We start from the raw sequence: 15,108 nt of genomic DNA, 5'->3' as shown, positions 1-15,108 counted from the left end.
TGCGTAAATTGACAACACACTTCTGTGCATCCCCCGATACCTTAGTGGGCCACGGACGCTTCTAGAAAAATTGCTTTACTAACCCCTCTCTCCTCTCTCTGTTCCCCCTTCCCTGCCAGCTGGAGACTGACGCCAACTACTGCTTCAGCGGCGTGAACACGCAGACCTGGGAAGAAGCGTTCGGATTTTTCTGCGGCGACAAAGAGGTATGACATACGAGCGATATAACTAACAATTACAGAGCACAGCTGGGGCAGATTTCCTGCATTAAGCGGGTGAAAACGCCGTTACTGTTCTTTTTTTTTTATTTTTTTATTTTTGTCTGCTGTAGCTACACTGCAACGGGAAATCCGCTGTCGCACTGTGATAAACTATGGCAAATACAGCTGACAAGCGTGTAGTATATGAAAATGCGTCGGCAAGCTAGGCCAAGCGAGGAACAAGTGTCATAGACACAAAACGAGGGAAAGTCCGCCGCGTAATGACTTTATCCCTTGGTTATGGGCTACTCTGGTAATGTTGTTTGGGACATATATATGGCCCAACAGTACACGCTATGTGTGGTACGCGTGGATGAATCGAAGCCACAAGCCCTGGTGCACGTCGTTGCAACACGACATACCCCGTAAAGGCTGTAGGTGTATTTACGGTCGATTGTATGGGTGCAAGTGGTCTGGGGGATTACGTGCCTTTTCGCCGCTTGAAAAATGGAGCGTGCATACATCCCGTCAAAAAAGTGCTGGTGACGTACCGCTGACTGCGACGGCGGTCGAGCGAGCGATGCGGCGCTATACTTTTCTGCCTATACTTTGCATAGCAATTGAGTTTGAGAGATAGGTCGAGAGCGAATTTATACAGAGGGGAGTGGGGTCGCTTCTCTCATGCGAGAAATCTTACATAGCAAAACCGTGTTGCGCGTAATTTTTTTTTTCGACGGAAAAACATTTTCAAGTAATACATGTTGTTCAAATAGGATCACACCCAAGCAAATCACCTCATCCAATTGTGATCCACAAATCAGCATCTGTGGTATACTATGACTAAGGTATCGAAGCTAGCGATATTAGTCATTGACTGGCGGTTGACTTTAGTGTGAGGTTCGTCTCAATTGAATCGTCGAGTAGGACCAGCGTGCATTGACTCGTTTACTGTTTGAATAACTATATTCCTTGCGATACAATCTGCCAATTTTGACTCGGGTGAAATATGCCTTTATTCGCTGAAAAAAAATCTGAGAACAGTTCGCTTCTTGCTACCCATATGCTTACGTTAAGGAGCAACTGGACACCGAGGACTTATGTTTCATTTGAGAGCATTATAACTATAGGCAAGGTGCCACAAGGAAGCCGTGGTCGTGGTCTATTGAGCCACTCAAGCCTTTCTTGGCTCATGGTGAAAATCTCGCTTCTGCGAAATGAGTCCGCGAGATGTGTCAGCGAGACGTCGCCATACGTTCTGACGTCAACATAATTCCCCGGTAAGGACGTGCGAGCTGCGAGCTGGCGAACATTTCGCTAGCGTATAACCTCCAACTTTAGCAGCTTCTCAAGGCTAATTTATTCACTGTGAAGGTACCCTCCCCATCGCCACGAAAAATAAACCGCGGAGCAATTGCAGCCTTATTTCTGATGAATTATTACTGCCCGAAATTATTTCTCCTAAATTTCGAAACGCCTACAGCCCACAGACGACGGGTCGCGAAGTGCAAGCATCAGCATGATTTTCCCTGCTGAAATGCGTGGAACCATAAAGACATGGCAGGGTATCGCTCAGCAAAATGTACAGCACGCCACTCGTGGCGGTGACTTCAGGGGCCAAGCGGCAGAAAGAAACAATGGACGCCGAGGAAAGTAAGCGCACAACTGTCGCTGTGTCCAGAGAGCGCGCAGTTACACTCCTCTTTCCGTATATTTAATGCGCCCCAGTCTGAAACGAAAACACAAAGGCTGCGTAGTGAGACGAAGTGCCTTCGTCCGAAGGATTTACGAGACAACACAAAGCATGGGTGAAGAAAAGTAGGGGGTGGCAGGGAGAGGTATAGCAGACACGATGAGCGCTTGCACGATGTAAAACGCCCACGAACGCTCGGTAAGGAAAGCGTGGCAGCTGTGGAAACACCTGTAGCTGCGTCAGCGCAATGCACCGTATACATTTGCTTCAATGGCGGGGGCATGTCGCTGTTTCGCCTTACCTGCCTTGACCAGATTTTTTGAAATTTTATTTCGTTTGTGTTTATTCGCGCTGCGCGTGCCTGATATATGTGGCAAGCCTCGCGCACTTCAGCTGCAGTGTTACGTTGTACCAGATTCGCAAACAAGCTTCAGAAAGTGTTTGCGAGCGTTTTCTGGATGCCGTCGACCTCAGAAACTGGAAAAGAACCGCTCACAGACAGAGAGAGGCTTATTTACAGAGAACGGCAATGAGGTCGATCCGAGCTGTATCTTGCCTATACTGCTGTGCGTTTGGGAAAGGAAGATGAGATTAAATGGTGTTATGGTGGATTACCGCGTAGAAGTATAATGCGTGTAAACATGGTACCCTGTTCGGTGACATGACACGGCGCGTGGTGTTTGGTGACATGGAGCCTCATTACAGCCGGGAGTCGTGATGCGCATTGCATATGAAGCGAACCATGTGCCCAAGGTGTCCACAGAGATTTTCAAGTGATTTACGTACATGAAGTTCATCGACAAAGTACTGCTGAACAACGCACGGAAGCGTACCAGCAAATCACTTGGTTAGCTTTAGTGCTAGCGGGAGTCTCCGAAATTGGACCGCTATGTATGATACAAAATTCGTTTTCTTTTCTTTGGCGGCATAATCTTATTTTTGTCGAAGTTACGAGATGAAACGCTGCGACGCACAGTTTTTCTCTCTATTTATTTTTTGTCGGATCGCTGGAAAGCTGTACGAGTCAGAGTGTCATTTTTCATGCCCATAAGAGACCAAAACAGACAGATTGACTAACATGGATGTACTGATAACCCGTCTTAATTGCTCGCTATACTTGCACGTGTGGTGCAACTCTCACAGTTCAGAGGAGGGGGGGGGGGGGGGGGGGGGGATTTGGAAAACGCGGACGTGCAGAGGTCGAAGTCACCCCAACACCATTAAGGGTGGCTCACTCACATCCATTCACACTCATTCCCATCACACTCAGTATTCACACATCCCTTACTCGCGCTCGCACTCAAAACCGCTCACTCGCACTCATGCACACTCACGTCAACTCACTCAAGCTCACATGCACAACCGCTCATACTCACAACCATTCACACATAATCACGAATATGAGCGTGAGTGAGTGGATATGAGAGGACCGACTTATGGGTTCCCCTTTATAAAATTATAAAAACAAAAACGCACACCCCTCAAAACACGCCTGCGATAATGAGAATATACCTCTATAATATTCTATACTTCGAATATACTGTCATGAATCACTGGATTATGATATAACTACTGATAACCGCGTCCGCTGCGCAATTCAGCATCACGCGCCACACAGCGGCCCAGAATACCTAACACTCCTGCGCATAAATCACGCCGCGCCCCGCATTCGGGCTTCCAGCTGCCTGCCGTGGCGCGAAGGGAACGCACGAACTGGAGCCGCCCAACAATTCGGGCTGCCGAAACACAACGGTTCCAAGGTTCGAGCGAGGATGCAATCTGATGAACTGGAGATACTGCCAGTTCGAGGCATCACAGTAACGATCCGCCCACGCTCAGCAGGCCCACACAATCATCCTAAAGTGTTCAAAAATAAGTTTGCTGTTTATTGAGGTTCCAGCATCCTTGCTGTCAATCGTCAGTCTGATTAAAACACCAATATCCTCGTTACATAAGACGGTTACCATGGATGAACTGATTTCATTAGCATAGTATTCACATTGGTAAACAGAGATACCATGTAGTATAAAAACATGAAGCCACACATCCTTCTTAAATTTTCTTGACAGAATAATTGGACCTTGTCCCGGCCTCTGACCTGGAAGCACAGTTATAGACGAGGTCTGTCACTTTACCCACAAAGCTTACATGCGGTTCGTAATCGATAAGCAATTGGGGACGCCTCCGAATAGCTTGCCTGAAGCGGCAGGTGTATTAAGTTCACACATCGTTACAAATTCTATTCACTTTGATTGATTCACCAAAATTCCATTGTACGACACGTCATGATACTGCTTTATATTCACTATATTGTATCATATATAGTTGCCCTTTCTTTAACAGTGACAACAGTTTTAGGATTGTTCTCTTGGTCTGACGGAATAGGCTTTAACATCAACGTCGGCAAATGAAAGCTCTGCGATGTCACCCCTTCGCGGTATATCACCTTCCCACTGGTGACAAGAAGCTGCTATGACGAGCCATAGGGTTGCAGATTGCAGCCAGCTCGCCGTCGGCATTCAGTGCGATATGGATTAGGGAACAAATACAAATTAATTATACAGTCTAGCTGAAATCTAGAATAAATGGCCATGGACATGATGGGAAGCATTATATATCAAATAAATTCAAAACATAATGGGAAAAGTATATAGCCTAGCCCTTTGGGTAACAGAACAGATTTCAATAAAGCAAACGTGCAGGAGGCGGCAGAGAGTCATGTGCGCTGATTAGATCATAAAGTTTGCGGGGATGTAATTGCAAAGGGGGCGCAATTAAGGCAAGGTCATTTGGAGGCTAGTGGAAGAGGCCTGTCTTGGAAGGAACGTAGCTTCCCTAGCGAAAAAAACCCTATGAGTCACAATAATCTCATACAGGTTTCTCATACTAAACTCATACTAAACTCATATAAATTTTATATAATCACGTACAAATATCATTCAACGTACGAGATTGAGATTGGAAGCATATGAGATTGTACGAGACTTGTATGAGCTTAGTATGAGTTTATATGAGGAACCTGTATGAGGTTATTGTGACTCATACAGTTTTTTTGCTAGGGACGTTAATTGCGATGATACCAAACACCCAATATACGTAATACTTCACGGGGCACCGCGTGCGCAGGAGGACAAGCACCACTTCCTGATGCAGTGTTTCTCGGACCGCATCAACGAGAACGTCATGTACGACGCCAGAGACGTCGACAAAATGCTCCAGGTGGGACGTCATTTTCTGGTCCCAGCAGTGTTCGCGCGAAGACTGACTTCACCTGTACGTCAGACGCGTTCTCTCTTCAGTGTTCCATTTTCTCAGAACGGTAATTTGTAATAGTTGGCTAATGTTTGTCGTGACTCGTGACGCGCTATACTATCGCAGTGTTGATCATTTGCTCTCTGCGCATGAGACGAACACTATATAGTTCATTCTGGTGCCTTTTTTTAATTCCGTGTTTTTATTGTGTTCAACAAATTCATAGCTGATCTGTGCGTATTACAGAACACTGCGTAAAGGGACATCTACTGAATTGTTTTTGACACCTGTTGCGCCACATTTTTACTTTCCTTGATAAGTAACTGTTTTAAAAGCGGCGCATAAAAGGCCTACTCAGTGATTCCTATGTTAGGCATGCATATTTTAAAGTATAAGTAGTCCACATGGAAACTGCTTCTGCCCATTTTTTTACGAAGCCGGGTCACTGGCCGAAACAATGAAACAAATATCAGTTTCGCAAGCACGATCAATTGCTCTGTTTTTCCAAGTAAAATTGGATGCTAGAAGGTTTTGATAGCGCGCAGAAGCATGCGTGCACTCACGCAGGCGCGTACAATCATGCATGCGCAAAAAATATCCCTTCAGCAGCCACCAAACGAGCTCGGTTTCCTCAAATGACGTAAGCAAGCTGTGGCTATAATTTTGCGCTCGTGCTTGCTTTCAGATTGACCCTTGTGTCTACCAGAAGACCTGAGCTATAAAAGGCGCGGAGAAACATGAAAGATATGACCCTTCCCTCGACAGTTTTTTTGCTAACACTGCAGTAAGCTCTCCCATTTCACTTGCGTGCGCTTGCGGCGCGCGGGATCAGGGACAGCGTCCCTTGGAATGCCACATCGGGGGGCATCAAGCAGCCGTTCTGTCAGGTAAAGCCTATAATGGAGTAGCGCTGAAGGTAACTTGAAGCTGACCACATTTCTAAGCCCGAAGTTTTGAAGCTTACTTTCACACGGCCGATTTGCGCACGCACCTCTCTTCCTCCAGCTCCATGGAAGCGAACCGCTAGCTCCAACTGCGCTTGCGGGGTTCTTGTTAGTGAGCCGCATCGCAGTTGTCAAGCACGCACTTATATATTACTCCTCCGTCTCCCATATGGGTTTATTTTGAACCAGTAGCAAATGCATTTTCTCCACCTCTAGAAGGCGCCGCACCTCTAGAAAACGAGAGATTGGAAACAAGTTTCGACCTAATCTAAAGTCTGTACTTAACTCCCAAAACAATAGGTTGCTTGTTTGATACGCTACTCTTTGCTTAGGAACCTCGTTGCAGTGACTTGTTTTGAGGCTTAACGAAGGAAATCTTTTCCCTTTCAGATCCTGGTAAAAATTATCAGTTGTTCTGACAGGCACACGATTTTCCTTAAATCTGCCGTTGTATTTCAACGAAACGACTCGAAGCCCCGCAGATGGTGAAAAACTCCAGTTGGTTGGGAGTTCGGAATTTATTGGCGCAAGGGCGGCTAAGGCAAAAGAGCGCAGAACAATGTTTGACGTGTGAGATGACGCGGAAAAGATATTCGCTGTGTGTCAAAACTGACACTAAAATCCAGTGTAAACGACTGGAATCGAAGGATAAAATAGAATTAAATGGAAGCCAGTAACAGGGCTTTGGCACGAGCAAGAGGGCGAGGAGTTTCCTCATACGGCGCTTGGCTACGACGGGATCCCACTCGGAGCCAGATCTATCTGCAACTATAGTCATCCTGAACTGAAAGGTTTGGTTTGGTTTGTGGGGTTTAACGTCCCAAAGCGACTCAGGCTATAAGAGACGCCGTAGTGGAGGACTCCGGAAATTTCGACCACCTGGGGTTCTTTAACGTGCACTGACATCGCACAGCACACGGGCGCCTTGCTTTTCGCCTCCATCGAAAAGCTGCCGCCGAGGCCGGGATTTGATCCCGCATCTTTGGGAACAGTAGTCGAGCGCCGTAATCCCTGCGCCACCCCGGCTTTTTTTTTTTTCTTTATTGCATGAATTGGTACAAATACATCAGTAACAGATCGTGGTCTGATGGGCGAACTTGTGGTAATGAAAGTCCATTAGACACGGTTGTCAGCCAAGGGGCATGGCAACCACTGCGCCACCCCGGCGGGGTTGAAATGAAAGGATTAAAACTTTATATATTCATTAAAATTCCGATGGTATGTAAATAGTGCACGACTCGTTCAGTGGTGCCATCCAGTATTAAAAGTGAAGGATCAAATGGTATATGATATTCATAAAATTTTCCTAAATGAATGGGACGATGTACTTCGTAAAATGGACACGTGAGGAGAACATGGACCACTGAAAGAGGGCCTCTACAGTGCTCCTATTGCGTTGGCTGTCTTCCTAAAAGCAAGTAGTTGTGAGTTAGATGTGTGCGCCCAATTCGTAATCGTGAATGTATCACTTCATAAAATCGATTTTCGTGATGGCAATCCTTCCCGTTCTTTTAAAGTTGGTTAGACTAAATGCTATTTATCATCTTGTTCGTGGTCCCATTTTAGCTACCATTTAGACGTCAACGCTCGTTTAATTGTACTTTTATGTTCTTGATAGAAAATTTTCATTTCGAGCGCGTCGCTCCCGGCTGCATTTCCTAAGCTCGTTTCCTGCAACACCGACATGGTTTGAAATCCAGCAAAGGTGCAGAACATAAGCGCGTATCGCACGACGAATTTTTTGGATGGCATGCAGTAAGAGAGTGTTTTTATCCCTTTGTTTTGAACTAATTGCTGTCAGCGCTTGTAGAATCCGTGCAAATTATGACGTTTTTATTGTTTTTATTGCTTATCATTTCTAGCGCCGTTAATACACCGTACAGCTCGGCCGGGTACAAACTTCCATTTAAATTAATGGTAATGACATACCACTTGAACCCTTGTGTACGGCAGCTGCACTAACACGGTTATGTTTTCCGGAGTCATCTGCGCAAAAAGCTGAGAAATGACTGTATTTATGTTCAGTTTACAAGAATTCACTACGAATGATTGTTGAAGACACGAAATTCTTAGTTTCGCTAGTGCAAAATTACATTCCATCCATGGTGCTGCGTCATTTTCATACGGAAACGTATGTTGTAGTGAAAGATCAATTTCATATGATTCTACTATCTGGCTTAGTCTGAGTACTATAATCGGTATAAGGTTTGGCTTGTTGCGGAAAAGAGTGATCATACGTTTGTTTTCAAATATAGGTTTGCATGGGTGACCAGGCAATGAAAATATATTTTGTGCGTATGTCAGTGTTAAGAAACTTCTTTATGATTTGAGAGATTATTCATGGCATTCCATATACAGGCTCTCAATAGGGGATGTTCTGTATGCGCCAAAATCAATTCTTAAGCCGGAGTAAGACGCAGGGTCTAAAGCTTTTAAAGTTGATTTTCGGGCTGAACTATTGACGATACACCCAAATTTCAGCTTTGAACGGATTAGCGAGCAGTATAGCTGAAATAAGCAATCTTTGCCGGCACTCCATGCCTTCTGGTGTAAAATTTGAAGAATATTTATTGCTTTTTGTGCACGGAGACGTAATGTGTGGTCCAAATATTAGTTTAATATCGAAGAGCATCCCGAGAAACTTTTCTTTTTTCCCAAGGATGGGTTTCCCAATGATGCTAAGGAACGACTGCGGAGGCAGACCTCGCTTGCGTGAAAAACAAACTGAACTGTTTTTGTTTTGTTTTTTAAGGAAAAAGTAAATACTGTTTTCGTTAGCACCTTTTGTAAGACGGTTGATAGTTGTCTGTATCTGTCATTTACAGACGGCAAGGTTACAAGACGCGAAACTTATTTGTAAGCAGTCTACGTATAGGGAACCTGCACTGCCTAGGTGGCGCTGCAATTGTCCTGCAGCGTGCCTCAAAAATGCTGCTGTTAGCCGCTTCGCGTTCGCGATAAACGACCGACCATATTCAGCACCATTATAGATACGCGTGTGGCAGATAACGTCCTTGGTCGGGCGCTCTCGATGCATCCCAGTTATCTGACACACGCCATGCAAAGCTTCGACAGAGCGTGCAATCTGATACCTGTAAGCTCATGCAGGTGGCATGAAAACGCCCTCAAAAGTATTTGTTCTTCTCACTAGGATATGTGTTACGGCGCGGCGATCGCCAAATCAAACTTCACTATAGGCTGCCAATAGCGAGCAGTGTACACTAGGCGTAATGACACTCTTTACTGAGTTTAATTAAGAGAAAATAGCGTAACACTCAAACCGCTGCCTTGGGGAACGCCATTTTTTTTAATGAACACTCGGAAAGAGTGTTCCCAATCTTAATCTAAATGTGCGAAACGATAGAAAGTCTTTAATGCAGTTTGAACATATTGCCACCGATTCCACTGTTTACGAAGTCCAAAAGAATTCCGTATCTCAAGTTTGTGTTATATGCTTTTTCTAGATAAAAAAAAAAATGCGGAAAAGCAATGTTGGCTATTTGCATGAGCCTCCCGTATTTGCGTGTTTCGAGCTGCAAGAACAGATAAACTGCAGATCGATGACATCTGAATCCGCATTGAAACCTATAGATGCTCTTATTCTTTCCCAAAACGTACTACACTAGTCGCGTATTGGCAAAACGCTCAAAACTTTTGCTGAGACAACTAGTCAGGGTAATCAGACGAGAGTTTTCAGCACAGAATCTACCTTTTCCTAGCTTAAGTATGGGGATCAGTATTGCTGTTTTCGAGGCTTACCTTCCTTCTAAATGCAATTAGCGAAAAACTCGCCATGTTTCAACACATGAATACTTTTTAAATGTACATACTTCACCAAACCGAGGTGGTTTCTTCTGCTATACCACAAGGATAGTAAAGTTTTGGCCACGAAACTTATCTTCGTAAAAAAACTGGTATTTTTTTACGAAAGAAATGACGCATACTTATAATGACACTTGCGGAGCTCATGCCATGCCCGACGTGGCTTGACAGAACGTCGTTTGGTGCAAACGTCATCAACTTTTAACTGGGTGATGGATCGCACACGTGCATTATGTTCTCAGCTGGCATATAATGTTACGATTTCTTCTATATCGGGGAACAACGACTGATGCTTGGATGAACTATTTAGTCGCACATAAATAATGGATGCGCTATCCTCAGATTGCCTGTAACATTTTGTTCAATGAAGGAGTGCGTTTAACTGCTAAATTTTCACCTCCGTTTGTCCGTCCGTCCATCCGCACCGAGAGTAAATGGATATCTCTCAATTCGCTTGTCACGTAAATTCATGAACAGGTCAAAAATATTCAGACAGACAAGGAATTCTTTAGGATGCTTCTTGTAAGCAGAGGAGGGTACTTGAGCTGAAAAAGAACGAATGCGTTATTTTTGGAGGGGCGGGATTCGAACACAGGACCTTCGGAATGTGAGACGGGCACCCTGTCTATGCATAGGCCAAGGAGGCTTTTCTTTTTTGTTGTAACGTAGGTCACGGAGGCTCGATCGTGGCTTCAGACTGAACAAAAGAGGGCCTATAGTGACTACACGATGCCAACGGGAAGGGCCCGATAACGCAATCGCGTTCAACTCTTCAGCAAACATTTATAACAGGACAATACGAGAGATAAGCTTTATCTTTTTATGCGTGCGCAATATCACCGCGAAATGACCGAAAGGATTAACTTTCGTCTAAAGAGTGGATGACATAGCGCTTTTAACATATCGCATTTTCATTCCGCGAATTTTTTAAGTTTTTATTTAAGGGGGGGGGGGGGGGGGGGAGAGAACAACTTTTATTTAAAATGCCTGCAGAATCGGTTAGGCTCCCTCCAAGCAGGGAGGACAAGCTTTTACCGCGACGCGGCCACTACGTCAGTCTCGTGCGTCGTGCTCCTTGAGGTCTTGTTACGTCCCTCGCTACTTCCGCGGGTTCGAGAGGGCCGCCGCCCCCTTCTTGGGGGTGCTGCCCCCCCTCTCCTCGGTTTCGCTCGGTCGCTGCCTCTCTAGAGCTGCCGAGACCTGCTGGACGGCCTTGAGTTGTGTCTCTTGATCACAGCTCCTCGTTGCAGCCTCTAGCTGCGGCGGGATCGTCGTCTTCTCGCTGGCTTCGCGTGGATTTACGCTACAGTCCCAAAGGATGTGAGCCGCGGTGGCTCTCTCCTTCGCGCACAGTCTACACATGTCGCTCGCGTGCACACTCGGACACATGTGCTTAGCTAGCACCGGGGTGAGCAGGGACCCCGTCTGTAACTGTCTGTATAACACTGCCTCCTTCCGGGTAAGCCCCGGGTGAGGTGGCGGCATAGTCTGTCTGTTCAGTCTGTACCATTTCACTATTTCGTTGAAGGTGGTCATCTTGTCCTTGGCACTGCGCCGCGACCAAGACTCCGAGTCGGCCGTGCTTGTAGCCGCGCGGTTGGTTAGTCCTCGCGCGGCCGAGTTGGCCGTCTCGTTGTGGTTCATGTTTCCGCGTTCCGACACGTCACTGCCCATGTGGGCCGGAAACCACTTGATCACCACAGGACTTTTGCGTCCGATGTCTTCGGCCTTGCGCAGTATGCGCGCGGCCTCACTACATACCCTACTCTTGGCGTAGTTCTTCACTGCCGTTCTAGAGTCACACAACACTGTAGTGCATCCGGGGTCGGAAACGGCCAAGGCGATGGCCACCTCCTCCGCCCAGTGCGCTTCTCGAGTCCGGACGCTCACCGCGGTCTTCGTTGCACCCGTCGATGCCCCGACAACCACCGCCGCGTATGCGTCGGTGTTCCCTCGATACTCCGCCGCGTCCACGTAGGCGGCGCCTTCTTCTCTGGCGTGGAGGTCTACGAGAGCCCTGGCCCTCGCCAACCTCCGCTCTCTGTTGTGCTCGGGGTTCACGTTCTTCGGGATCGGGAAGACCCTGAGCTTTCTGTTGATGCTATCTGGTATAGGTACGTCTTTCTGCTGCTTGCCTTCCCTCGGTTCGAGGCCAAGGTCCCGCAGTATCTGTCTTCCGGTTCTCGTTTCAGAGAGACGCTCGAGTTGCGCCGTTCTCTGTGCTTCGGCTATTTCGTCCAGCGTGTTGTGGACTCCCAGCGCCATGAATTTTTCGGTGCTCGTGCCCCTGAGGAGACCGAGTGCCGCCTTATACGCCTTGCGTATGGTGGCGTCTATCTTGTTACGTTCACTCGGCCTCCAGTTGTGGAAGGCGGCCACGTACGTTATGTGGCTAACTGCGAAGGATTGAACGAGCCTAGTCAGGCTCTCCTCCTTCATCCCCGCTTTTCTGTTGGACACCCTCTTGATGAGTCTCATTGCCGCAGCCGCTTTGCCCGCGAGCTTGTTGACCGTTTCACCGTTGGCTCGGTTTCGCTGGATGAGCAGCCCGAGTACTCGAATCTTCTCGACCTCCGGTATTACTTGTCCTCCCGCCGTCTTGACCGTGATCTTGGGACGCTCGTACTTGACTTCCATATTCTTTCTTTTCCTGCCCGATCCTTTCGGGGGAATCACCAGCAGTTCTGACTTGGCCGGAGAGCAAACGAGTCCAGACCCGTCCAGCTGCTCCTCGATGGCGTTGACCGCTTCTTGCCGCGTTGTCTCGATGTGTCCGTCGCTTCCTCCCGGTACCCATAGCGTAACGTCGTCGGCGTAGATGGTGTGCCGGACTCCCGCTACTCTTTCTAGTCGGGTGGCCACCCCGATCATCACGAGGTTGAAGAGTAGCGGGGAGATTACCGACCCCTGCGGAGTTCCGACGCTGCCCAGCTTCTTCTCTTCGAGCTGCAGGTCTCCCGCACAGATTTCGGTGGTCCGTTCCGTCAGGAAGTCTTTGATGTACAGGTATGTCCTCCTGCCCATGTTTAGCCTGGATACTTGGGCCAGGATAGCCGAGTGCCTCACTTTATCAAAGGCGCTCTGCAAGTCCAGCCCGAGTACGGCTCTGTTGTCCTTGGTGCCCGTCGTATCGTCGATGATCTCGTTCTTCAGTAAGATCATGGCGTCTTGCGCCCCGAGTTTGTTCCGAAACCCGATGATAGAATTTGGGTAAAACTCCGATTCTTCCAGGTAACGCTGCCACCTGTTCATGAGAACGTGCTCGAGGACCTTTCCCACGCACGAAGTGAGCGAGATCGGCCTGGGGTTCTCTATGTTGGGCGGCCTGCCAGCCTTGGGGATGAGGATCGTCTTGGCTGCTTTCCATTGCTTGGGTAGCCTTCCTTCTTGCCAGCACTTGTTGTAGAAGTTCGTGAGCGTTTCGATGGCCGCTTCGTTGAGGTTCTTGAGCGCTCTGTTGGTCACTCGATCGGGACCCGCGGCAGACCTTCCATTGAGATCCTGCAGGGCAACTCTGACTTCCCAGGTCTGGATGTCGCGATCTAGCGTCTCGTTCTCTTTGCCTTGGTAATCCGGGTGTCTTTCCGTGGGGGTGGTCGGCAGGTACTTGGCGTCCAAGCGCCGCTTGACCTCGTCTTCCCCGTGTTCGCAGATTGCCTTGTGTAGGATCCTGGCCAGGTTGTTGTGTTGGTGGCCCTTGGTCTTGGTTTCGTCGAGGAGGTGCCGCAGCATGTTCCACGTCTTGCCCTTGTGCATCTGTCCGTCGGCTTCGTTGCAGGCCTCGTTCCACTGTTGGGTGCATAGCACCCTGCAGTGGACCTCGATCTGCCTGTTGAGCTCGGCGATCTTCTTCCTTAGACTTCGGTTGGTTCGTCGCTTCTGCCACCTCGTTTTTATGGACTGCTTGGCTTCTATCAGGTGGGCCAGCCGACTGTCCATCTTGTCTATCCGTTCGTCCGTCTCTAGCTCTTTGATGGCTCCTTCCGTCGTCTCAACGACGTTGGCCGCCCATTGCTCGATGTCCGTAATGTCCACTTGCACCGCGGATAGCGCCTTTCGAAAGGCGTCCCAGTCCGTAATGCGATGCTTCCTTATGCCGGTGTTGCCTTGGCCTTCGAGCGGTACGACGACCTCCACGATGTAGTGATCGCTGCCCAGCTCTTGGCCCGTGTTTCTCCATTTCGCTTCTCTTGATCCTCCGTCAGTTTTGACGAAGGTAAGGTCCGGAGTTGTGTCTCTCGTAACAGATGTGCCGATCCTGGTGGGAAAGGCCGGATCCGTGATTAGGTTCAGTCCGACGTCGGTAGCGTCTTGCATCAGCTCTCTCCCCTTGACCGTCGTTCTGTGGTAGCCCCAGTCTTGGCTCGGAGCGTTAAAGTCTCCGCACACTACGAGCGTATTGCTCCCCGCGACTGAAGTTGCCTTGTGGAGCAGTGCCTTGAATTTCTGTTGTCCGTGGGACGGATTGCTGTAGACGTTCACCAGGAAAGTGCTCTCCTTTCTCTTCTTGCCCGTGATTACTTCCACCGTGCAGTGTTCGATGGCGCTTCTGCCGATCATTTCGTGTTCCACGAAGGTGATCCCTTTCCTAACGAAGGTGCAGACCCCTCTGCCCTTGCCCTTGGACGTGTCCCTTTTGCTCGGCGGGCTGTCGTGCGACCGGTAGCCCGGCAGTCTCGGCGTCTCTTCGCTGTGTGTTTCTTGAATCATTATGACGTCTGGTTTCCTCGTTAGTTGCTGCAAGTGTTGCTGCAGCACCGCTCTCTTGCCGGTAAAGCCGTTGCAGTTCCAGTGCCAGACCAAGAGGTCTCTCACTGGTGGTGTGGATGTTGCTGTACGTGCTGTCCCGTCCATGATTGCTGCAGTTTGGCGATGATCTGTGCTTCCATACCTTGTATTTGTGCCTGTATCTGCGTCTGCAGCTGTGCTTGCGTTTGCGCCATCATGTTCTGGATCGTGCTCTGTATGTTCGTTGTCATCTGCTGAACCGTTTGCGCGAGCGCAGTAAGGCTTTCGTTGCTTACCTTGCTGATCGCCTCGAGACGGTCGAGTCTGTCGTCCTGTTTTTCGATTCTCTCCATTGTCTTTCGTTCCTTGGCGCCCTCTATGGCTCTCCTCTTGGGAGCCGGTCCCGCCGCTTTCGTGGCTCTCGGGTCCACCTTGACCTCTGGTTCGTCCTCGGTTATCTCTTCTTGTTTCC

At 48.3% G+C, this 15,108-nt stretch overlaps 1 protein-coding gene across 1 annotated transcript in view; it reads left to right on the top strand.

Moving 5' to 3' along the window:
- LOC146199413 (uncharacterized) overlaps positions 1–15,108 on the top strand; it is a 45,609-nt gene that overhangs the window by 26,339 nt on the left and 4,162 nt on the right. Inside the window, exons 3-4 of the mRNA XM_084592763.1 lie at positions 120–206; positions 5,017–5,109. Of these exons, the coding sequence (XP_084448889.1) occupies positions 120–206; positions 5,017–5,109 (180 nt within the window). The remainder of the gene's footprint in view (positions 1–119; positions 207–5,016; positions 5,110–15,108) is intronic.

The sequence above is a fragment of the Amblyomma maculatum genome, chromosome 2, assembly GCF_055883805.1.
Source record: "Amblyomma maculatum isolate TAMU_Amacu chromosome 2, ASM5588380v1, whole genome shotgun sequence".
Lineage (NCBI taxonomy): Eukaryota > Metazoa > Arthropoda > Arachnida > Ixodida > Ixodidae > Amblyomma > Amblyomma maculatum.
The sequence above is the reverse complement of the archived record's forward strand: the minus strand, read 5'-3'. Positions and strand labels throughout refer to the sequence as shown.